The sequence below is a fragment of the Bufo gargarizans genome, chromosome 2 (assembly GCF_014858855.1).
Source record: "Bufo gargarizans isolate SCDJY-AF-19 chromosome 2, ASM1485885v1, whole genome shotgun sequence".
In the NCBI taxonomy this organism is placed as follows: domain Eukaryota; kingdom Metazoa; phylum Chordata; class Amphibia; order Anura; family Bufonidae; genus Bufo; species Bufo gargarizans.
The window spans coordinates 535,593,293-535,620,066 of NC_058081.1; the positions used below are offsets into that span (position 1 = coordinate 535,593,293).

Here is a 26,774-nt window from a genome sequence, read left to right on the forward strand (position 1 = left end):
GAGAATCATATAGGAAAGGAGCTACAGGCAGAAGGAAGGTAAGTACATTACATAGCACCAGACAGGACGCTCCCTGACTGCTCACGGCTTCTATAGGGAACAGGGCATCCAATATATGTCGGATAATGTGGCCCACCATAAAGACATCTGATGTGAATAGTAACATTATTATAAGCTGTATATGACAGTAGGAAATGCACACCTGCGTGAAATCTAACCATAGTAATTGTCCCTGAGGTGCTGCTTTCCAGTCATTGCAAAACTACAACTCCCAACATAGTGTGACAGTGACATGCAATGAGACATAGGTGGGAAACTAATCATCTATACAGTACAGATACATATCACACCGCATTTCTCCTCAAAGATTATTCCTCTGGGGGCTTCATCATATGATTACTATGTGCATTGTACTCCAGAACTCCCATAGAAATGAATGGAGCGGCTGCGCACAGGCCCGACTGGCCACTCTGTTCCACAGGGAGTGGGGTAGATTTTCACATGAGGCGTATGGACTGCCGTACATGTCTAATTTATGCGGTCATAAATCATGTACATACTTTGTCAGCGCAGGGATGAGTCAAAGACCGGCGTAAAACGATGACCCCCCAACACGTTTCTTTGCTCCGCTAAACTTGCTGGTGTTTGGCCAAACCTGGAGCTTCAACTTAAAGGGGTTATCCAGGAATTTGATATTAATGGCCTATCCTCAGAATAGTTCAATATTAGATCAGCGGGGGTCCGACTCCTGGCACCCCCGCCAATCAGCTGTGGCGCTCCTCACTGCGGCCTCCTCACAGCTCAGCAAGCACAGCGCCATCCATTCTATAGCGGCTGTGCTTGGTATTGCAGCTCAGCCCCAGTCACTTGAATAGGACAGAGCTGCGCCTAGGCCATGTAATCGATGAAGAAGAGGTCACTGGCCTAGGAGAAGGCCTAAGCGTTTACTGAGCGCTAATTGGTGGGGGTCCCGGGAGTTGGACCCCGACCTATCCTGATAGGTCATCAATATCCAATTCACAGAGAACCCCTTTAAGATCAACTACTAAATACATGTGTTCTGCTCGCTGGTTCAGTGTGTGAATCTGTTCCTGTTTCCAAACAAAGGCAGATAAGAGACTGGATGGAAGGCTGACAACCTGTGATCGGGCGCTGCGACCTTGGAAAACAGATGGCTCTGTTCACAGTCCTGTTTGCTGGGCAGGCGACAGGCTCTCCACATTGTCTAATTGTGTCACTGGGCGTCCACAGTGCACCAGTGCTGACCCAATAAATCGGAAATATACATACTATACAAATCACTAAGGGCTCATGCACACGACAGTATGGCTTTTTCCGTGTTTTGCGGTCCATTTTTTTACGGATCCGTTGTTCCATTTTTTGTTTCCGTTTCCTTTCTGTTTCGTTTTTCCGTATGCCATATATAGTAATTACATAGAAAAAATTGGGCTGGGCATAACATTTTCAATAGATCGTTCAGCAAAAACGGAACGGATACGGAATACATACGAATGCATTTTTGTATGTGTTCTGTTTTTTTTGCGGACCCATTGACTTGAATGGAGCCAAGCACCGTGATTTGCGGACAAGAATAGGCCATGTTCTATCTTTTCACGGTACGGAAATACTGAAACGGAATGCACACGGAGACTCTCAATTTTTTTTTTGCTTCAGTCTCACAACCATTGTTTGGGTCTGCATTTTTTGCGGCTTGGATGTGGACCCATTTCACTTCATTGCTCCGTTATGTGGCCCCTCAAAAAAAAAAATATATAAAACATGACCTATTGTCCATTTTGCAGACAAGAATAGGCATTTCTATCATGGGTTGTTCCATAAATTATGTAGCGCACATGGTCGGCATCTGTGTTTTGCGGATTTGCATGAGACCTAAGGGTGCATTGACACGACTGTATGTTTTTGCGGATCTGCAAAAAATACGGATAACGTCCGTTTGACGTCCATGTTGCATCAGTTTGTTTGGGGAGGCCCATTGTAACAATGCCTATTCTGCAAAACAGACAAGAATAAGACATGTTCTATCTATTTGCGGGACTGCAGAACAGACACACGGATGCAGACATTGTGTTGTCCACATTTTTTTGCAGCCCTATTCAAATGAATAGGTCCGCATCCGATCCGCAATACAGTTGTATGAATGGGGCCTATCTTCCACTGCCACCAGCCATATCTTCTTTAGCAGATACAGGGAAAGAGCTGCAGCAGAAAGTACATGCCCCTTAAAAAGAACACAGCCTGAAATAAATCTAGCAGAGGAACTGGAGCAATGAAAGGGGGAGCTCTGGTGAGGTACAGGGCTGGGTCTAGCTTTATTAAAAAGAGATTGTCATGTACTACATGATGTCTGATTTATTTATTTATTTTTCATCAATTTTGGAATAACCCCTTTAAATATCCATCCCCTGCATTAAGTACCTCACAGGTAAGGCCCCTTGCAGAGGATTAGGTCCGGATGAGTTTAGTGAAAAATGCGTGATTTCGCAAGCAAGGTCATTCCGTTTTGTATGCGATCGCGTTCTGTTGTTCAGTTTTTATCGTGTGGGTGCAATGCGATTTAATGCGTTTTGCACACGCGTGATAAAAAAACGGAAGGTATACAAACAACATCTCTTAGCAACCATCCATGAAAAACACATTGCATCCGCATTTTCACGCAACGCACAAGTGATGCGTGAAAAAAAACAATGCTCATGTACTCAGACCCATTGAAATGAATGGGTCCGGATTCAGTGCCGGCGCAATGCGTTCGCATCACGCATTGCACCCACGCGGAATACTCGCTCATGTGAAAGGAGCCAAAGAGTCTCTCGCCTGCTACTTCATACTTGTCCTAACAGGAAAGGAATCTTGGAGAAAAATACTTATCCTCCACAACCAATCCCGCACTGGTGTCACAATATACAGAATATACACATAGTAAAAACGTCTTTAGGGTATGGTCACACATGCAGGTTTCTTGCTGCAGTTTTTGAAGCCAGGAGGACACCTGACGTGTGCCTCTAACAGAAGGCTGTAACGTATTGATCGATACGTGGCTCATACATCCCCTCCCCCTCTTTACCAGTCCTGGGCATTCCAAGCTTCTCCCTCATGGAAGATGACCAGCTCGACCTCGGTCCTTATCTTCCACACTTCACAGCAGTTGGTCTGGTGCCCTCACTCAGTCTGCCCTACCACCATCTGCAGCAGACGAAGTGTGTTCACGCTCTGAGACACCACCTTCGGAAATACAGTGAGAAAGGACATGAGGATTTATATCTCCTCTATCCTCCTACCGCAACCCTGGGAATGTGTACAGGTGCATCTCAATAAATTAGAATATCGCCAAAGAGTTAGGCTAGGTCTACACGACGACATTTGTCGCACGACATTTTGTTGCACTAATGTCGCGCGACAATTTTTATAATGGCAGTCTATGGTGTCGCACTGCAACATGCAACATGCTGCGACTGTGATGCAACAGTCGCAGAAAATCCATTTGAGATGGATTTTTCTACGACTGTAGCGTCGCAGCATGTCGCATGTTGCAGTGCGACACCATAGACTGCCATTATAAAAATTGTCGCGCGACAAATGTCGTCGTGTAGACCTAGCCTTAATCTATTTCAGCAATTCATTTCAAAAAGTGAAACTCATATATTCTATAGATTAATAACACACAGAGTGCTCTATTTCAAGCATTTATTTATTTTAATGTTGAGGATTATGGCTTACAGCTAATGAAAACCCAAAAGTCAGAATCTCAGAAAATTTGAAGATTGTGAAAAAGTTCAATATTGTAGACTCATGGGGGGAGATTTATCAAAATGGTGCAGAGGAAAAAATGGCATAGTTATCCATAGCAACCAATCAGAATCCACCTTTCATTTTCTAAAGGAGCTCTGAAAAATGACAGGTGGAATCTGACTGGCTGCAATAGGCAACTAAGCCAGTTCTGCTCTACATCAGTTTTGATTAAATCTACCACATGGTGTCACACTCTAATGAACACAAAACACCTGCAAAGGTTTCCTAAGCCTTTAAATGGTCCCTCAGTCTGGTTCAGGAGGCTACACAATAAGGGGCAAGACTGCTGACTTGACAGTTGTCCAGAAGACAGTCATTGACACCCTTTACACGGATGGTAAGCCACAACAGGTCATTGCTAAAGAAGCTGACTGTTCACAGAGTGATGTATCCAAGCATATTAATGGAACGTTGAGCGGAAGGAAAATGTGTGGTAGAAAAAGTTGTACAAGCAACAGGTATAACCATAGTTCAGTTTTTTGGGCTGAAGATAAAACCGTAGCATGCTGCGGTTTTATCTTTTGCCTGATCAGTCATCCTGAATGGATTGCTCTTCATTCAGAATGCATGGGGATATAACTGATCAGTTCTTCTTCCCAGTGTTCGGGCCCCAGGGTTGCCTTCTCCTCTGCAGTCTGCCTGCCTCAGGAGTTCCTTTATGGGAAGTGACGTCACTGGAGCTCTCAGAAGGGTTTGGCCAGTGACGGGTGCCATACAGACACATCCGTCACCCCCAGGCTATTATGGCCTTCATTACAGGTCTACTTTTGTCTATAGGACACTGCAGGATGGAATAGCGCAGTCTACTACACTATTCCATGCTGGTTTTCTGCAGTATACTGACGTAGGCAGACGGTGGACAAAAGGATACTCTTAAGAAATGTGCTGCATATTCCACGGTCGGTGCACCAGAACCTGAAATTCACTCTGGTCAGGACCCCCCCCCCCCCCCCCATGTTATGCCCATCTTCTGTTGTTCCTGTTAGAACGAAAAACGAAACTGTGATGTAAACCAAGCCTTCGGCCTCATGCACACGGCGGTTTTGGTCCGCATCCGAGCTGCAGTTTTGGCGGCACCATTCACTTCAATGGTGGGGCAGCAAAAGATGCAAACAGCACTCCGTGTGCTGTCCGCATCCGTTGCTCTGTTCCGTGGTCCGCAAAAAAAATATAACCTGTCCTATTCTTGTCTACGTTTTGCGGACAAGAATAGGCAGTTATATTAATTGCTGTCCGTGCCGTTCCGCACGGACGCAATTCGTATTTTGCTGATCCGCGGTTTGCGGACCACAAAACACACAGCGGTCGTGTGCATGAGGCCTTAGGCTACCTGCACATGGGTGCGTGTAGACTTACAGAAATTCAGCATGAATTTCCGTGCAGATAACTGTGCATTTCCACACCAAATCTGTAAATGCTTTGCCACAGGTCTCACCCTCCCACTGAAAAGGGTGAAAGCCGCACTAAAAATCGCACAAAGAATTGACAAGCTGCAGATATCAAAATCCGCACGGCAGGTCAATTACTGCATAGAAGTAAAAAGCAGTGTACATGCGACTTGTCTAATCTTATACACTTTGCTGGTACTGCATCACGCTGCATTTTTTTCCCCAGAAAACAGAAAATCTGTGTAAGCCTGTCACACTTGCGTCGTCGTTTTACCGGTTTTGAGACTTGTCATAGGAGTTCAGTACCGGGAAAAAAAAAAGTTTCCATTTAGTCCTCACGCATTCTAAATGGAAAGAGATACGTTCAGGACGAATCAGGATGTCTTCCGTTCCGTCAGCATTCCGTTTTGTGACCGGACACAAAACTGCTGCAAGCTACGGTCATAAAAATGAAAAAAACGCATCCGTCACTGAAAGCAATGTAAGGCCTCATGCACACAACAGTATTTTTTCACTGTCCGCAAAACGGGGTTCCGTTGTTCCGTGTCCATTTTTTATTAAAGTTTAAAAAAAAAAAAAAAGTTGTTTTGGTGTCTGCCTGGCCGCGCGGAGCCACACGGATCCGTCCTGACATAGAATGCAAGTCAATGGGAACGGATCCGTTTGACGTTGACACAATATAGTGCAATTGCAAACGGATCCGTCCCCCATTGACTTTCAATGTAAAGTCAGGGTATATTTTAACTTGAAGCGTCCCCATCACTATGGGAACGCCTCTGTGTCGATGTGAAAACTCAGATCTGAAAAGCTGTTATGCAGACGGATCTGCGGATCCATCTGTGCGAAAATAGCCTACGGACCCGGGTGACAATCTTGTGTGCCTCCGTGTTTTTTCACGGACCCTTTGACTTGAATGGGTCCGCGAACCGTTGTCCGTCAAAAAAAATAGGACAGGTCCTATTTTTTTGACGGACAGGAAACACGGATCACGGACGACAAACGTTGCATTTTCCGAGTTTTCAACGGACCCATTGAAAGTCAATGGGTCCGCAGAAAATCACGGAAAACGGAACAACGGACACACACAACGGTCGTGTGCATGAGGCCTTAGTCAATGGTGACAGATCCGTTTTTTTTCCCTTTTTGATTTCACACAACCACATCTTAACGGAATGGATGCATCCTGATGTGCAAAATCCAAACGGATCCGTTTAATTCCGGTATTGAGATCCTCTGCCGGATGTCAATAACCGGAAATAACAACGCAATTGTGAAAGTAGCCTAACCTACAATGTCAGCAGTTAGCCTTAAAGGGGACTGGGCACGTTCTCACAACAGTGCAACTAGCTGCATACCATACCCATCGTCACTGACGTATGTGCTGTTCGGCCACTATCCGTCCCATTAGCTTCAGCACTTGATAGCGGTGAACTTTCAGTTGGGCGTTCCCCAACATCAATGAATGCCACCTCAGCCATTGACAATTCACTGCTATTGGGCATCGACATTACCAGCACTCATGGCAGCCGAACAGGGGAGGCCTGGAGAGAAAGAAAGACGGCACAGCCGTCACTGAGGATTACAGGGAAATCCAGCAAGGAACCTTGCAGGTCCATCATGTTCATACACCGTGGTTGGAACTCAGTTTTGCAGTGATATATTGATAGAACACACTTCCATAACTTCTATGGGAGAATATAGGTTTGGTTTAAGGCAACATGATAAAGAATGGTGATCTAGAAATGTAGACTGTGTATAAAAAAAAAAAATAAAAATAAAAAAATAAAGATTTTACCAATTTGATGACATTATTTATTCAGGACCTTGCAAATACAGATAGGAAGTATTGTATGTCAATGTGAACAAGACCTGAGTGTAGTTAGACTAGAGCAGTGATGGGCAAACTGCGCCTCCAGCTGTTGTAACACTACAAATCCCATCATGCCCTGCTGTAGGCAGACTGGGCGTTGTAGTTTTACAACAGCTGGAGTGCCGCAGTTTGCCGATCCCTGGACTAGAGGAACACTGGTTGGTAACAATGCTTCCCTCTAGTGTTCAGCTCTGTAATTACATATGCAGTTAACACCACAAGAGGGCGCTCTGCACTTGTAGATTATGTGAATTGCTGAATTAGCCATAAGTTTCAGTGCTCCCATAAACTTCAATGAAGATAGCTGCACACGTGCATGGTCATCTGTACTGTATGAAGACTCAGTCACATGTCAGTGATCTCCATCAGTAATTGTGAGCCAAAACCAGGACTGGAGCCTCCAAAGACATAAGGTATAAGGCCTCATGCACACGACCGTTGTTGTTTTGCGGTCCGTTTTTCACTGATCCATTGTTCCGTATGGGAGGTTTTTTTTTCTGATTTAAGGCCTCTTCCGTTCCGTTATTGAACAAAACATATCCGTATGGTTTCTGTATTTGATCAGTTTTTTGCGGATCGTATACAGAAACTGTAACTTATTAAATCACCAAACACATGAGCAATATGGGCTGGGCACAGCATTTCTACAGTATGGATCCGCAAAATACGGATGATAAATGCGGACCCATGGACTTAAATGAGGCCTCGGACCGTGATTGGCGGACAATAATAGGACATGCACTACTTTTTTGCGGAACGGCCATGCGGACAAGCGGAAACGGAATGCACGCGGAGTAACTTCTGTATTTTCTACATCCCCATTGAAGTGAATGGTTCCGCATACGGTCCGCAAAAAAACCAGAACGGAAGCGGAAAGAAAATACGTTCGTGGGCATGAGCCCTAAGGGAAAGATCTGCACCTGTTCTGTCTTTAGAGACACACCTGGTTTTGGCTCTCAATCACTGATGGAAATGACTGACCAAACGCTGACAACGAATGAGGCATTATACCGTACATATAAAACTTAAAGGGAAAAAGGAAGGACTTAAAGGGGTATTCCGGTAGGTACAAGTTATCCCCTATCCACAGGATTGGGGATAACTATCAGATCGGTGGTGGTCCTACCGCTGGGGCCCCACTGATCAGGAGAACTGGGGGCCCCGTACCCCCTGCAGGCCCCTTGCTGCTCCCCTAAAATGACAGGCCTGTGTAATAAGACCAGCGCAAATGAGCGCCACTGGATGGATTATCATCCATCGGCACTCGTAATCTCCAGTCAATCACATGACCTCCTCGTCTAGAGGCTCTGATGCTATACCCGCATAGATATTATCATATGACCGCAAGAATCTGATGTCAACAGGGTGACGTCACCACAGATATATTGTTTATGTTTAACCATGGCAATAAAAAAATAATTAAAAATATAAGGGAAGCTGGGACACAGAAATCACTTCCAGGGGTTCTCTCATGTTTTTTTTATTTATTTTTTCTGCAGAAACAGAAAATGAAGCCTCTGAAGACAGCAATCTGGATCTGCAGAAATGGCAATGCAAGGCTTCCTTAGAAGCATGTAACAGAAATCAGCTCGAGCCAAGGCTATTTTCATAACGCTGTGGAACCTTTATAATTGGGGGAAAAAAGTGAGTACACGAGTGTAAACAAAAAAATAAAAAAATAAAAAATAAAAAAAATTACCTACATCAATGCAAAGGTAATGCAGCAACAGCTAGTTATCCCTAGCCACAGGATAGGAGAAAACTATAAGCCCTCTTTCCCACAAACGTATGCGTTCCGTGGCCGTATTGCAGGCCGCATACAGAGGATGATGAGGACCCATTCACTAGAATGGGTACGCAAATCCGGAGATGCGGTGCAGAATGGAACCCGGGAACAGAACCCCACAGAAGCACTACGGAGTGCTTCCGTGTGGTTCCGCTCCGCAAAATAAAAAATAGAACTTGCTCTTTTTGCGGAACAGACGGATGGCGGTCCCAATGCACGGAACGGAATGAATACGTTCGTGTGCAAGAGGCCTGAGAATAGTGAGGGTCTTACCGTCCCGTACTCCTTCAGCCAGCCTGAAATGAACGGAGCGGCCAGTCGCACGGCAGCTCCATTCATTTCTATGGGAATGCTGGATATAGTGGAGCACTGTACTAGGCCATTTACGGAACTCCCATAGAAATTAATGAAGCGATCACACGTATGTGCGAGCGGTCGTTCTGTTCACTTCAAGGGGGTTGCAGGGGGTACAGGCCCCTGTTCTCATGATCGGTGCGAGTTCCAGTGATAGGACCCCCACTGATCTAATATCCTATCCTGTACACCCTTTAAGGACACAGTGATTAAGCAGGTGTGCAGGGGCGAGAAACCCTCCCAGGCCCCCACAAGTCTAGCTTGTGGGCCATACCGTACTCAGGGACTGCCCTGAGTGCACAGCAGATCAGACCCGTTGCATGAATTCAGTGTCTGAGTGGTCCGATATTACTGTGACGATTATGTTACCGCTTATGCCAGTGGACATCAACTACCAGCACATGACTACCAAGAATGTAGGGATGGGTGGTTTTGCCCATTTTTTTTCTCTTTATTTTCTAGTTTTACACATGCTATCCAAGATGGCCATGCTGCGTCTCAGACTACCTCAAGCACACTGTGCTTCCTGAAAACACTGATGCCGGCGCATATGTGCCGCGGTCAGCGCTGACCATGGCACGCGCAATGTCTGTGGAGGGAGCTGCCATTGGTGGCCCGCAATGCTCTGACCTGATAACTGGGACGGCAGCCTGATGCCTTCTTTAGGCATATTAGGTATCGCTGTGTCCATATCAACCTGCTCTATAAAAATATCACATGATCCACCCAGTCAGGTGAACGCCGTAAAAACTATGCCAAAACAGCCATTTTCTTTCACCTTTCCTTACAAAAAGTGTAATACCAAGTGATCAAAAAGTCTTATGTACTCCGAAATGATACCAATGAAAACTTCACCTCATCCTGCAAAAAATGAACTCCCACATAAGACAATCACTCAAAAAATAAAAACCAATGGCACCCGTAAACCAATCCATCAAAATCTGCTTCAAAAGCAGAGTCCTGCCATGTGTCCCCACAGCAGTTTACCACTACACATGGGGTGTTGACGTATTCTGGGGAAAATGGGTAACAAATTATGGGGTGCTTTTTCTCCTTTTACCCCTTGTGAAAATGAAAAATTTAGGGCTAAAGCAACATTTTATTGGAAGAAATGAAACTTTTCATTTTCACAGCCAAGTGTTTCCAAATTCTGTAAACCGCTTAGGGGGTCAAAGTGCTCAGTACCCCTTTAATATATTCTTTAAGGGGTGTAGTTTCCAAAATGGTCACTTTTTTAGGGTTTCTACTGTAGGGGTACGTCAGGGTCTCTTCAAATACAAAATGGTGCCTAAAAACCATTCTAGCAAAATCTGCCTCCAAAATCCATATGACACTCCTTTCCTTCTGACCACTACCAAGTGCCCATAGAGCAGTTTACCACCACAGATGGGGTATTTCTGTAAACTGCAGAATCAGAGTGATGTACAGTGGATATAAAAAGTCTATAAACTTGTCAGGTTTCTGTAAAAAAAAGGGGACAAAGATAAAACTTTTTCCACCTTTAATGTGACCTTTAAACTGTACAACTCAATTGAAAAACAAACTGAAATCTTTTAGGAAGAGGGAAGAAAACATATAAAAATAAAATAATATGATTGCATAAGTGTGCACACCCTTAAAACTAATACTTTGTTGAATCATCTTTTGATTTTATTACAGCACTCAGTCTTTTTGGGTACGAGTCTATCAGCATGGCACATTTTGACTTTGCAAGATTTGCCCACTCTTCTTTTCAAAACCACTCCAAATCAGTCAGATTGCGAGGGCATCTCCTGTGCACAACCCTCTTCAGATCACCCCACAGATCGGATTCAGGTCTGGGCTCTGGCTGGGCCATTCCAAAACTGTTATCTTCTTCTGGTGAAGCCATTCCTTTGTTTATTTGGATGTATGCTTTGGGTCGTTGTCACGCTGAAAGATGAAGTTCCTCTTCATGTTCAGCTTTCTAGCAGAAGCCTGAAGGTTTTGTGCCAATATTGACTGGTATTTGGAACTGTTCATAATTCCCTCTAGCTTAAAGGGGTTGTCCAAGTTATATCCGACACCCAGCACCCCCTCCGATCAGCTGTTTGAAGAGGAGACTCGCACGGTGTCAGCGCTGCCTCCTCTTCACTGTTTACCTTCTAGCCGTTGCATCTGCAGTGGTGAGCAGGTGTAGATACACCCAAGCCTTCCTATTGAAATGAATGGGACGGCTTGGGTGTAATTACACCTGCTCACCACTGCAGATGCAACGGCTAGAAGGTAAACAGTGAAGAGGAGGCATCGCTGACACCGTGCCAGTCTCCTCTTCAAACAGCTGATTGGAGGGAGTGCTGGGTGTCTGACCCCCGCCGATCTGATATTGATTACCTATCCTGAGGATAGGTCATCAATAAATATAACTTGGACGACCCCTTTAACTAAGGCCCCAGTTCCAGCTGAAGAAAAACAGCCCCTTGGCATGATGCTGCCACCACCATGCTTTACTGTGGGTATGGTGTTCTTTTGGTGATGTGCAGTGTTGTTTTGGAGCCAAACATATCTTTTGGAATTATGGCCAAAAAGTTCAACCTTGGTTTCATCAGACCATAACACCTTTTCCCACATGCTTTTGGGAGACTTCAGATGTGTTTTTGCAAAATGTAGCCCGGCTTGGATGTTTTTCTTCATAAGAAAAGGCTTTCGTCTTGCCACTCTACCCCATACCCTAGACATATGAAGAATACGGGAGATTGTTGTCACATGTACCACACAGCCAGTACTTGCCAGATATTCCTGTAGCTCCTTTAAAGGGAACCTGTCACCGGGATTTTGTGTATAGAGCTGAGGACATGGGTTGCTAGATGGCCGCTAGCACATCCGCAATACCCAGTCCCCATAGCTCGGTGTGCCTTTATTATGTAAAAAAACCGATTTGATCCATATGCAAACTAACCTGAGATAAGTCCTGTCTCTGACTCATCTCAGTGACAGGACTTCTCAGGTTAATTTGCATATGTATCAAATCGTTTTTTTTTTACACAATAAAAGCACACAGAGCTATGGGGACTGGGTATTGCGGATGTGCTAGCGGCCATCTAGCAGCCCATGTCCTGAGCTCTATACACAAAATCCCGGTGACAGGTTCCCTTTAATGTTGCTGTAGGCCTCTTGGTAGCCTCCCAGACCAGTTTTCTTCTCGTCTTTTAATCAATTTTGGAGGGACGTCCAGTTCTTGGTAATGTCACTGTTGTGCCATATTTTCTCCACTTGATGATGACTGTCTTCACTGTGTTCCATGGTATATCTAATGCCTTGGAAATTATTTTGTACCCTTCTCCTGACTGATGCCTTTTAACAATGAGATCCCTCTGATGCTTTGGAAGCTCTCTGTGGACCATGGCTTTTGCTGTGGGATGTGACTAAGAACATTTCAGGAAAGACCAACTAGAGCAGCTGAACTTTATTTGGGGTTAATCAGATGCACTTTAAATGATGGCAGGTGTATGCTGACTCCAATTTAACATGATTTTGAATGTGATTGCTTAATTCTGAACACAGCTACATCCCCAGTTATAAGAGGGTGTCTTTCCTTCACCTAAAATATTTCAGTTGGTTCTTTAATTGAGTTTATAGGTCACATTAAAAGTGGAAAAGCTTTAACTGCCCATATCTCTGGTTTATTTGAAAGCTGACATTCCAAGTTTTCCAGAATGACAATACCAGAATAACAGCAATATCTTCAGTACATGGGAAGATATCACTGATAGAAATCGGGATGCAGTTAATGCAGCTGAAAATAAAAGTATAAGCAGGTTTGACCCACGATTATTCCAGACTCGATTTCTAACAGTGATATCCCTTTCAAACAAGACCAGTCGCATGTTTCTAGCTGCTACTATTTAGAAGATGGCAGCAGCTAAAGCAGCCCTTCCCCCTCCACTGACTGCCCGAGCCCAGCTGAGGCAGAACAGTTAACTGCTTTTCCCACTGCCCGAGCTGGACTCGGGCAAAACAGTTAGGTGGTTAAAGGGGAATTCCGGTTATAACAAGTTATCCCCTAAAGGATATGGGATAACTATCAGATCAGTGAGGGTCCTACCACTGGGACCCCCACCTAGAATAGGGGCCCTATACTCTGTGGGAGCGTTGGAGATAGCTGAGTACAGCGCGTGTCTATCTACGGCACTCCCACAGAAAAGAATGGAGCGGTGGTGCATTTCCAACCAGCTACTCCGTCCATTTCAGGGGGACTCCACACAGTGTACATTGCCTCCATTCTAGTGATTGGTGGAGGTCCAAGTGGTGGGAGCTCCGCCAATCTGTTATCCCCTGTGGATAAGGGATAACTTGTTATAACCCCTTCAGGCTGGCCTCATTGATTTACACAGCAGACCATCTGGTGTTTGTGGGGTCTATCCCCAGACAGCCGATGTCCAGACAGACAAGGGTTGAACAAGTTGGATTTCAACATGTCCATTCCTTTTGTTCTCAGGGAGATAAGTCTCCTCCAGAGATGACTGGCAATGGCTAAGGCCACTTTCACATTGACAGGCCTCGTTCACATTTCTGTGTCTGTTTGATATCTGTGAAGGATAAGTGTTTGGTTTGTGTGTCATCTGTATTTCACGGACACTGCTCAGCACGCTAAAAATTAAAGTAGCACTCGCATAAGAAATTATATATATATATATATATATATATATATAATCTGTAGTGAATGTAATCTTAACAGTGACTGCATTTGAGAATTATCCCCTCCCTTCTAATCCAGAGCTGTGTCATGTGACCAACACTCTGACTTTCCAACTAGCACAGCTTCTAATGTGTGGACAGAAAGTCAGCTTCTCTATGTATTCCTATCGGAGCCTCAATGTCAGTCTCATAGGAATGAGCAGAGAAGTAACTGACTTCCTGTCAGCTGGAGATCAGAGTGTTGGTCACATGACACAGCTGAGGATCAGATGGGAGGTTATAACTCCCAAATACAGTCAGGGGAGAAGATTACATCATGTACCTTTCTAGCAGGTCAGGGAATAATATTTTTTGTGGGAGTGCTACTTTAATTTCCAGAGCATCTCCTACTAGGGATCGACCGATATAGATTTTTTAGGACCGATACCGATAATTTATACCGATATTCTGTGAATTTTCTTTTTTTTTTTTTCAAAAATGTCCTACACAAATCTGCTGAAAATGAATATGTTTATTGTAAATCTTTCTTTTTCATTTAAAATTAATATTTTGGTGGGGGGGTTTTTTGGTACACTATTAGCCCCCTTAGGGACTAGAACCCTTGTCCTATTCACCCTGATAGATCTCTATCAGGGTGAATAGGACTTCACACTCTCCCTGCAGCTCTGTGCTTTGTGCACACAGCAGCATGGAGCTTACCATGGCAGCCAGGGCTATAATAGCGTCCTGGCTGCCATGGTAACCGATCGGAGCCCCAGGCTTCCACTGCTGGGCTCCGATCAGAACTTCCACTGAGGAGGAGGGAAGAGGGGACCCTGTGGCCACTGCCACCAATGATTAATACTGGGGTTGGGAGGGGGTGCACTGCGCCACCAATGAAGATACCTCTCTCATTCATTCATATACAGGAGGCGGGAGCTGGCTTCAGAATCACATAGACGGCTCCTGACCTCCATGAGCGTTAGCTGCGATCCGCGGCACCTGAAGGGTTAACTACCGCAGATCGCAGCTACTTGTCATGGAGGTCGGGAGCCGGCAATGTGAATCTGCAGCCAGCTCCCGCCTCTTGTATATGAATGAATGAGAGAGGTACCTTCATTGGTGGTATAATCAATCCCCAAGAGAGAGGTTGGTATGCAGCCACGGATGCAGGTCTCCTCAGATGAGCGTGCCTGGGCCCTCACGGAGAATTAATACATGGTGAAAGGAAGAAACATCCCTCGGCGCAAAGAACCAACCAGGTGCAGATGAAGAATCTTCAAAATGTTTATTGCAAAATCACTACGCGTTTCGGGGGACCACTTCCCCTTCTTCAGGTGAATAATGTTGCATAAGAAACTTACCAAACAAGCTGGATATCTGCACCTGGTTGGTTCTTTGCGCCGAGGGATGTTTCTTCCTTTCACCATCCGTTTTGTGGTAGTGATTTTTCACGAACCTATAGACTTCAATGAGTGCATTTGATCCACATCACGGACCAACGTAGTGTATGCCTCTGATTTATTTTTTTTATTTCACTGACCCACAGTCAGTAATCTTTCCCTTATACCTTATCTCTGTGTAGGTTCTGCTTCTGGCTCACAATCACTGATCAAACACTGACTGTGTGAATAAGGAGGATTCATGCACACGACCGTTGTGTGTTTTGCGTTCAGCAAATTGCGGATCCGCAAAACACGGATGGCGTCTGTGTGTGTTCCGCAATTTGCCACTAATATAACTGCCTATTCTAGTCCGCAAAAACGGACAAGAATAGGACAGGTTATATTTTTTTTTTTTGCGGACCATGGAACGGAGCAACGGATGCGGACAGCACACGGAATGCTGTCCACATCTTTTCCAGCCCCACTGGAGTGAATGAGTCTGCATCCAAGCCGCAAAAACTGCGGCTCGGATGCGGACCAAAACAATGTTCGTGTGTGAGGCCTAAGGCTTAAAGGGGTTCTGCACTTTGTTTTAACTGATGATCTATACCAGGCATGTCCAAACTGCGGCCCTCCAGCTGTTCCAAAACTACAACTCCTAGCATGCCTGGATATCTTACAGCTATTAGAGCATGCTGGGAGTTGTAGTTTTGCAACAGCTGGAGGGCCGCAGTTTGGACATGCCTGGTCTATACTCTGGATAGATCATCAGCTTCTGATCGGTGGGGGTCCGACACCTGGGACCCCCGCTGATCAGCTTTTTGAGAAGGCAGCAGCCGGCCCACTGACGTCACGACTAGTATCACTGGCCTGGGCGCAGTTAAGCTCTGTTCACTTGAATGGAGCTTAGCCCTGCCCAGGCCAGTGATACTAGTTTTGACGTCACTAGGCAAGCGGTAAACAGTGAGAAGGCCGCAACACTCCTGGAGTGCCGCTGCCTTCTCAAACAGCTGATCAGCGGGGGTCCCAGGTGTCGGACCCCCACCGATCAGAAGCTGATGATCTATCCAGAGGATAGATCATCAGTTAAAACAAAGTGCAGAACCCCTTTAATTCACCTGTCTCTACTGAAAGCGGAGTCATAGCTTGCAGCCAAACAGGAATTCAGCCAACAGTTATTTAATATGTAATTAGGCAGTTTATTATAATTCAGCTAGAGCCATACCACACAGAAGGAACAACCCCAGCTACCAGCGGGCTCATGTGTATGCAGCAGGATGAGTCAGAAAATGGGTAGTAATTACTGCTTGTATCACATGTACCATATATATAGCAGCTCCCGGTGGTATGCCTCAGCTAAAGGGTGACCTTCAGGAAGTCCTCGAAAGCAGTGTTCAGTTTTACAGCCAGCGACCTATGACAACCATAGGCAGAGCAGTCACGAGAACACACTGGAATGTCCCATCAGAGATGTCCTTACAGGAGAAGTGACAACTCAATGGGGGAGATTTAGCCAAACCGGTGTAACAGAAAACCCATAGCAACCAATCAGATTCCACCTTACAGAGCCGCTCTGGAAAATGTAAGGTGGAATCTGATTGGTTTAGTTGCCCATAGCAACCAGTTTTCCTTTACACCAGTTTTGATAAATCTTGCCCGATGTAAGTCACCTGTATAATAAGGCTGTGCTTACAGGAAATCCGTGTATATTCACACATAGCAGATCTTCCATTCATTGGTATGGGGCTTGCAGAAATAACTTTGTTCAAAAGCAGTGAACGGATTTTCTGGAACAAACTGGGGGAGAATTGATCAAACTGGTGTAAAGTAGAACTGGCTTAGTTGCCCATAGCAACCAATCAGATTCCTCCTTTCATTTTCCAAAAGAGGTAAGAAAAATGAAAGGTGGAATCTGATTGGTTGCTTTGGGAAACTAAGCCAGTTCTACTATACACCATTGTGTGAACGCATTAATCCACTGTCAGCCGACTACAGGTGAAACTCGAAAAATTAGAATTTATTTCAGTAATGAAACTTAAAATTAGAATTCAAGTGAATGGGACCCGCTGTTTGTGGGCAGCAACACCTCCACAGCTGGGCAATGGCCGTGTGCATGAGGCCTAATTCAAAGCGTGCCAGATCTGTTTTTTTCTATAGCGAATTTTTTTTTTAGCCGGCACCACTGACTTACATTCATTTTCATTCCAGATCCGGTTTGTTCCAGTCAAAAAAAACTGAACAAACTGGAACGGAATGCATCCTGATCTGGTTTGTTCTGTTTTATCCCCATTCACAATGAAGGGGAAAAAACTGAAGGTTTTGTGATCCTCTGCCGGATCTCCAAACCAAAATGCTAAACGCAGATGTGAAAGTGGCCTAGGTTGGCACCTGGCAGGGTACAGGTTCTTAGAAGCCCGCATTCAGTCCACCAAGACTCTCATATTCTGAGGAATTTTATGCCATTGTGACCAAATTTTGTCAGCAGTCCTGGCACATTGATCTTTCTTTACGCCAGTTTTCTGACATAGATTAGGCGCATCCCCAAACCAGACATGCTGGATTTTGTGTTGCCATTTGCATGGCATGCGTGGCTTTTACTCCATATAAGTCCCGAACGTCACACAACTTGCCTGTAAAATAGACGCTCACATTTTTTGTGTTGTGCGACTTTTCTGCGCCGTGAAGCCCTACCCTATATCTTCCCCTGAGAATGTTTGAAAAGTTGGAAAAATGGACTATTATGCACACAAACATATTTTTTTTCCGTTCCATTTTTTATAGGTCCGTATGCGGAACCATTCATTTCAATGGGGCTTGAAAAAAATATATCAAAAAAATGACATTCCGTGTCCATGTGTCCGTTCCGCAAGAAAAATAATCAGATGTCCTGTTCTTGTCCATTTTGCGGACAAGGACAGGCATTGTTACACTGGATCCACAAAAAATAAAAATAAAAAAAAATGATGCAACATGGATGTCATCCGTTTTTTTTGCGGATCCATGTTTTGCAGACTGCAAAATACATACAGTCGTGTGCTTCAGCCCTAAGGGTCGGTTCACACCTCTGTTTTGGCTCACGCACACAAACATTTTTTTTCCTGTATTCATTCCGTTATTTTTGTGGCCCGTATGCGGTACCATTCACTTCAATGAGGCTGCAAAAAAAGGAAGTGACTCAGTGTGCACTCCGTGTCCGTATGTACGCATGACCGTTGCGCAACAAAAATAGAACATGTCCTTTTACTGTTCGCATTACGGACAAGGATAAAACTGTTCTATTAGGGGCCAGTCCTTCCATTCCGCAAAATGTGGAATGCACACGGATGTCATCCGTATTTTGTGGATCCACACTTTGCAGAATGCAAAACAACGGTCGTCTGCAATAAGCCCTTTAACTGATCCTGCAGAAGAGAACCGGATTCGGCCTAGCTGGATACCGCCATTCACTGCTGGACCCCATTGACCATGATGGGATCCAGGCAGTTTCCGGACGTTGCATGTAGCGGTGTTTGTCCGGCCAAAACCAGGCCCAGATCTTATTATAGTCAATAGGGTCAGGCGGTTAAACCGTGGTGTGAACCTACCCCAAAATGGAAGGGTAAAAAGTGGACTTATGCTACTTTCACACTAGCGGCACAGACCTCCGGCAGGCTGTTCCATCGGGTGAACAGCCTGTCGGATCCGTCCTGCCGCTAGTGACCGTGTGCCCCCAGACTGCGGCTCCGTCCCCATTGGCTATAATGCGGGCGGGGGCGGAGTTCAGGCGAGGCATAGCAGCACACGGCGAGAGGCTGCCAGAATAAAACTACGTCATGTCCGACATTTATTCCGGCAGCCTCTCGCCGTGCGCTGCTATGCCTCGCCGGAACTCCGCACCCATTATAGCCAATGGGGACGGAGCCGCAGTCCGGGGGCACACGGTCACTAGCGGCAGGACGGATCCGAAAGGCTGTTCACCCAAGGGAACAGCCTGCCGGAGGTCCATGCCGCTAGTGTGAAAGTAGCCTTAAAGGGGTTATCCAACACTAACAAATGCCCCTCACACTAATTCTACTTATCTGGCTTCCCGCACCGCCACAGCTGCTTATCCGATGTTGGGGGCAGCCAATGGCAGGTGGGGACGGGGACCAGAATAGGATGTGATCTATTTTTGGGCGGATGCAGACAGCACACACTGTACTGTCGGCATCTTTTGCAGCCCCATTGAAGTGAATGGATCCACATCCAACCTGCAAAAGATGCAAATTGGATGCAGACAAAAACCATGCCTGTGTGCATGAGCCCCTATGCTGTATCTGTATGAGCACCATGTACCAACCCAATGCACAGAAAGTGGACATAGGATGACCAGCATGGAGACCTGGGAATGCCAGAACACAGGCTTCTGTGAACTTGGGGACCAGACCTGTGGTGGGGGAGGGGCGGTTCTTGTGTAGTCACCACCTAATCCTACAGCTTCATGGTCACCTCTGGGTATCAGCCAGGGAATCAGCAATGGAGGTGACATTTTCTATGAGAGCAGATCGGATGTGGCGAGTGCTATGTACCGGGCGCCGTGTACTTGTATGGACTGCACCCGGGCAGACCCCCTCCTTCCTGTGCACCGGATCATCCTCCCCGGGATCCCTGGCATCCGGTGCCCTCCGTGCACTCACCTTCGCTCCGGATAGAGCTGCCCCGGCTGCCATGTCCGTGAGTGCCGCCTGCGGGATCCGTGTTCTGCCGCTCGGAAGATTTCTACCCGCCGCCTGTCCGATCCCCAGGAGACTGGAGAGAAAGAGGCGGGCGGAGCCAGAGCCAGCCACACATGTCTACGGAGTGCTGCACTACACCCCACTCACCCTGTGCTGGAATATAACCCCTGTGCTGCACTACACCCCACTCACCCTGTGCTGGAATATAACCCCTGTGCTGTACTACACCCCACTCACCCTGTGCTGGAATATAACCCCTGTGCTGCACTACACCCCACTCACCCTGTGCTGGAATATAACCCCTGTGCTGCACTACACCCCACTCACCCTGTGCTGGAATATAACCCCTGTGCTGCACTACACCCCACTCACCCTGTGCTGGAATATAACCCCTGTGCTGCACTACACCCCACTCACCCTGTGCTGGAATATAACCCCTGTGCTGCACTACACCCCACTCACCCTGTGCTGGAATATAACCCCTGTGCTGCACTACACCCCACTCACCCTGTGCTGGAATATAACCCCTGTGCTGCACTACACCCCACTCACCCTGTGCTGGAATATAACCCCTGTGCTGCACTACACCCCACTCACCCTGTGCTGGAATATAACCCCTGTGCTGCACTACACCCCACTCACCCTGTGCTGGAATATAACCCCTGTGCTGCACTACACCCCACTCACCCTGTGCTGGAATATAACCCCTGTGCTGCACTACACCCCACTCACCCTGTGCTGTAATATAACCCCTGTGCTGCACTACACCCCACTCACCCTGTGCTGTAATATAACCCCTGTGCTGCACTACACCCCACTCACCCTGTGCTGGAATATAACCCCTGTGCTGCACTACACCCCACTCACCCTGTGCTGCAATATAACCCCTGTGCTGCACTACACCCCACTCACCCTGTGCTGGAATATAACCCCTGTGCTGCACTACACCCCACTCACCCTGTGCTGTAATATAACCCCTGGGCTGCACTACACCCCACTCACCCTGTGCTGGAATATAACCCCTGTGCTGTACTACACCCCACTCACCCTGTGCTGGAATATAACCCCTGTGCTGCACTACACCCCACTCACCCTGTGCTGGAATATAACCCCTGTGCTGTACTACACCCCACTCACCCTGTGCTGGAATATAACCCCTGTGCTGCACTACACCCCACTCACCCTGTGCTGGAATATAACCCCTGTGCTGCACTACACCCCACTCCCCTGTGCTGGAATATAACCCCTGTGCTGCACTACACCCCACTCACCCTGTGCTGGAATATAACCCCTGTGCTGCACTACACCCCACTCACCCTGTGCTGGAATATAACCCCTGTGCTGCACTACACCCCACTCACCCTGTGCTGTAATATAACCCCTGTGCTGCACTACACCCCACTCACCCTGTGCTGGAATATAACCCCTGTGCTGCACTACACCCCACTCACCCTGTGCTGGAATATAACCCCTGTGCTGCACTACACCCCACTCACCCTGTGCTGGAATATAACCCCTGTGCTGCACTACACCCCACTCACCCTGTGCTGGAATATAACCCCTGTGCTGCACTACACCCCACTCACCCTGTGCTGGAATATAACCCCTGTGCTGCACTACACCCCACTCACCCTGTGCTGGAATATAACCCCTGTGCTGCACTACACCCCCACTCACCCTGTGCTGGAATATAACCCCTGTGCTGCACTACACCCCACTCACCCTGTGCTGGAATATAACCCCTGTGCTGCACTACACCCCACTCACCCTGTGCTGGAATATAACCCCTGTGCTGCACTACACCCCACTCGCCCTGTGCTGGAATATAACCCCTGTGCTGCACTACACCCCACTCACCCTGTGCTGGAATATAACCCCTGTGCTGCACTACACCCCACTCACCCTGTGCTGGAATATAACCCCTGTGCTGCACTACACCCCACTCACCCTGTGCTGGAATATAACCCCTGTGCTGCACTACACCCCACTCACCCTGTGCTGGAATATAACCCCTGTGCTGCACTACACCCCACTCACCCTGTGCTGTAATATAACCCTGTGCTGCACTACACCCCACTCACCCTGTGCTGGAATATAACCCCTGTGCTGCACTACACCCCACTCACCCTGTGCTGGAATATAACCCCTGTGCTGCACTACACCCCACTCACCCTGTGCTGGAATATAACCCCTGTGCTGCACTACACCCCACTCACCCTGTGCTGGAATATAACCCCTGTGCTGCACTACACCCCACTCACCCTGTGCTGTAATATAACCCTTTGCTGCACTACACCCCACTCACCCTGTGCTGGAATATAACCCCTGTGCTGCACTACACCCCACTCACCCTGTGCTGGAATATAACCCCTGTGCTGCACTACACCCACTCACCCTGTGCTGGAATATAACCCCTGTGCTGCACTACACCCCACTCACCCTGTGCTGTAATATAACCCCTGTGCTGTACTACACCCCACTCACCCTGTGCTGGAATATAACCCCTGTGCTGCACTACACCCCACTCACCCTGTGCTGGAATATAACCCCTGTGCTGCACTACACCTCACTCCCCTGTGCTGGAATATAACCCCTGTGCTGCACTACACCCCACTCACCCTGTGCTGTAATATAACCCCTGTGCTGCACTACACCCCACTCACCCTGTGCTGTAAAATAACCCCTGTGCTGCACTACACCCCACTCACCCTGTGCTGTAATATAACCCCTGTGCTGCACTACACCCCACTCACCCTGTGCTGTAATATAACCCCTGTGCTGCACTACACCCCACTCACCCTGTGCTGTAATATAACCACTGGGCTGCACTACACCCCACTCACCCTGTGCTGTAATATAACCCCTGGGCTGCACTACACCCCTCACCCTGTGCTGGAATATAACCCCTGTGCTGCACTACACCCCACTCACCCTGTGCTGGAATATAACCCCCTGTGCTGCACTACACCCCACTCACCCTGTGCTGTAAAATAACCCCTGTGCTGCACTACACCCCACTCACCCTGTGCTGTAATATAACCCCTGTGCTGCACTACACCCCACTCACCCTGTGCTGTAATATAACCCCTGTGCTGCACTACACCCCACTCACCCTGTGCTGTAATATAACCACTGGGCTGCACTACACCCCACTCACCCTGTGCTGTAATATAACCCCTGGGCTGCACTACACCCCTCACCCTGTGCTGTAATATAACCCCTGTGCTGCACTACACCCCACTCACCCTGTGCTGTAATATAACCACTGGGCTGCACTACACCCCACTCACCCTGTGCTGTAATATAACCCCTGGGCTGCACTACACCCCACTCACCCTGTGCTGTAATATAACCCCCTGTGCTGTACTACACCCCACTCACCCTGTGCTGTAATATAACCCCCTGTGCTGCACTACACCCCACTCACCCTGTGCTGTAATATAACCCCTGTGCTGCACTACACCCCACTCAGCCTGTGCTGTAATATAACCCCCTGTGCTGTACTACACCCCACTCACCCTGTGCTGTAATATAACCCCCTGTGCTGCACTACACCCCACTCACCCTGTGCTGTAATATAACCCCTGTGCTGCACTACACCCCACTCACCCTGTGCTGGAATATAACCCCTGTGCTGTATGGCCCCGGTGGATGGCCGTGGAAACACTCAGACCGGCCATCCAGTTTGACAAAGGGCACCGAATTGGGCCTGAAACGTTGCAAATAGCAATAAATGTCTTGAGATTATACCGAGATTATACCACTGGTAAATAAAGGTTGAATATAAAGACACCGCTTATCTGTCATGTATAAACTGCTGCACCAGACACCGCTTATCTGTCACCTACAGACTGCTGCACCAGACACCGCTTATCTGTCATGTATAGACTGCTGCACCAGACACCGCTTATCTGTCATGTATAGACTGCTGCACCAGACACCGCTTATCTGTCATCTATACAGTGCTGCACCAGACATCGCTTATCTGTCATCTATACAGTGCTGCACCAGACATCGCTTATCTGTCATCTATACAGTGCTGCACCAGACATCGCTTATCTGTCATCTATACAGTGCTGCACCAGACATCGCTTATCTGTCATCTATACAGTGCAGCACCAAACACCGGTTATCTGTCATCTATACAGTGCAGCACCAAACACTGGTTATCTGTCATCTATACAGTGCTGCACCAGACACCACTTATCTGTCATCTATACAGTGCAGCACCAGACACCGCTTATCTGTCATCTATACAGTGCTGCACCAGACACCGCTTATCTGTCATCTATACAGTGCTGCACCAGACACCGCTTATCTGTCATCTATACAGTGCTGCACCAGACATCGCTTATCTGTCATCTATACAGTGCAGCACCAAACACCGGTTATCTGTCATCTATACAGTGCAGCACCAAACACTGGTTATCTGTCATCTATACAGTGCTGCACCAGACACCACTTATCTGTCATCTATACAGTGCAGCACCAGACACCGCTTATCTGTCATCTATACAGTGCTGCACCAGACACCGCTTATCTGTCATCTATACAGTGCTGCACCAGACACCGCTTATCTGTCATCTATACAGTGCTGCACCAGACACCGCGTATCTGTCATCTATACAGTGCAGCACCAGATACCACGTATCTGTCATCTATACAGTGCTGCACCAGACATCGCTTATCTGTCATCTATACAGTGCTGCACCAGACACTGCATATCTGTCATCTATACAGTGCTGCACCAGACACCGCTTATCTGTCATCTATACAGTGCTGCACCAGACACCACTTATCTGTCATCTATACAGTGCAGCACCAGACACCGCTTATCTGTCATCTATACAGTGCTGCACCAGACACCGCTTATCTGTCATCTATACAGTGCTGCACCAGACACCGATTATCTGTCATGTATACAGTGCTGCACCAGACACCGCTTATCTGTCATCTATACAGTGCTGCACCAGACACCGCTTATCTGTCATTTATACAGTGCTTCACCAGACACCGCTTATCTGTCATCTATACAGTGCTGCACCAGACACCGCTTCTGTCATCTATACAGTGCTGCACCAGACACCGCTTCTGTCATCTATACAGTGCTGCACCAGACACTGCTTATCTGTCATCTATACAGTGCTGCACCAGACACCGCTTATCTGTCATCTATACAGTGCTGCACCAGACACCACTTATCTGTCATCTATACAGTGCTGCACCAGACACCGGTTATCTGTCATCTATACAGTGCTGCACCAGACACCGCTTATCTGTCATCTATACAGTGCTTCACCAGACACCGCTTATCTGTCATCTATACAGTGCTGCACCAGACACCGCTTCTGTCATCTATACAGTGCTGCACCAGACACCGCTTATCTGTCATCTATACAGTGCTGCACCAGACACCGCTTCTGTCATCTATACAGTGCTGCACCAGACACCGCTTCTGTCATCTATACAGTGCTGCACCAGACACCGCTTATCTGTCATCTATACAGTGCAGCACCAGACACCGCTTATCTGTCATCTATACAGTGCAGCACCAGAGACCGCTTATCTGTCATCTATACAGTGCTGCACCAGACACCGCGTATCTGTCATCTATACAGTGCTGCACCAGACACCACTTATCTGTCATCTATACAGTGCTGCACCAGACACCGGTTATCTGTCATCTATACAGTGCTGCACCAGACACCGCTTATCTGTCACCTGTACAGTGCTGCACCAGACACCGCTTATCTGTCATCTATACAGTGCTGCACCAGACACCGCTTATCTGTCATCTATACAGTGCTGCACCGGAGACCGCTTATCTGTCATCTATACAGTGCAGCACCAGACACCGCTTATCTGTCACCTGTACAGTGCTGCACCAGACACCGCTTATCTGTCATCTATACAGTGCTGCACCAAACACCGGTTATCTGTCATCTATACAGTGCTGCACCAGAGACCGCTTATCTGTCATCTATACAGTGCAGCACCAGACACCGCTTATCTGTCATCTATACAGTGCTGCACCAGACACCGCTTATCTGTCATCTATACAGTGCTGCACCAGACACCGCTTATCTGTCATCTATACAGTGCTGCACCAGAGACCGCTTATCTGTCATTTATACAGTGCTTCACCAGACACCGCTTATCTGTCATCTATACAGTGCTGCACCAGACACCGCTTCTGTCATCTATACAGTGCTGCACCAGACACCGCTTCTGTCATCTATACAGTGCTGCACCAGACACTGCTTATCTGTCATCTATACAGTGCTGCACCAGACACCGCTTATCTGTCATCTATACAGTGCTGCACCAGACACCACTTATCTGTCATCTATACAGTGCTGCACCAGACACCGCTTATCTGTCATTTATACAGTGCTTCACCAGACACCGCTTATCTGTCATCTATACAGTGCTGCACCAGACACCGCTTCTGTCATCTATACAGTGCTGCACCAGACACCGCTTCTGTCATCTATACAGTGCTGCACCAGACACTGCTTATCTGTCATCTATACAGTGCTGCACCAGACACCGCTTATCTGTCATCTATACAGTGCTGCACCAAACACCGGTTATCTGTCATCTATACAGTGCTGCACCAGACACTGCTTATCTGTCATCTATACAGTGCTGCACCAGACACCGCTTATCTGTCATCTATACAGTGCTGCACCAGACACCACTTATCTGTCATCTATACAGTGCTGCACCAGACACCGGTTATCTGTCATCTATACAGTGCTGCACCAGACACCGCTTATCTGTCATCTATACAGTGCTTCACCAGACACCGCTTATCTGTCATTTATACAGTGCTTCACCAGACACCGCTTATCT

The 26,774-nt window shown here is 47.2% G+C and overlaps 1 protein-coding gene across 1 annotated transcript in view; it reads right to left on the bottom strand.

The window, feature by feature from the left end:
* The window catches only part of LOC122928563 (branched-chain-amino-acid aminotransferase, cytosolic-like), a 38,304-nt gene extending 18,192 nt beyond the window's left edge, over positions 1-20,112 (bottom strand). The window contains exon 1 of the mRNA XM_044281532.1: positions 19,881-20,112. Within this exon, the coding sequence (XP_044137467.1) occupies positions 19,881-19,913 (33 nt within the window). The 5' untranslated portion in view covers positions 19,914-20,112. The remainder of the gene's footprint in view (positions 1-19,880) is intronic.
* Positions 20,113-26,774: the final 6,662 nt, after the last annotated feature.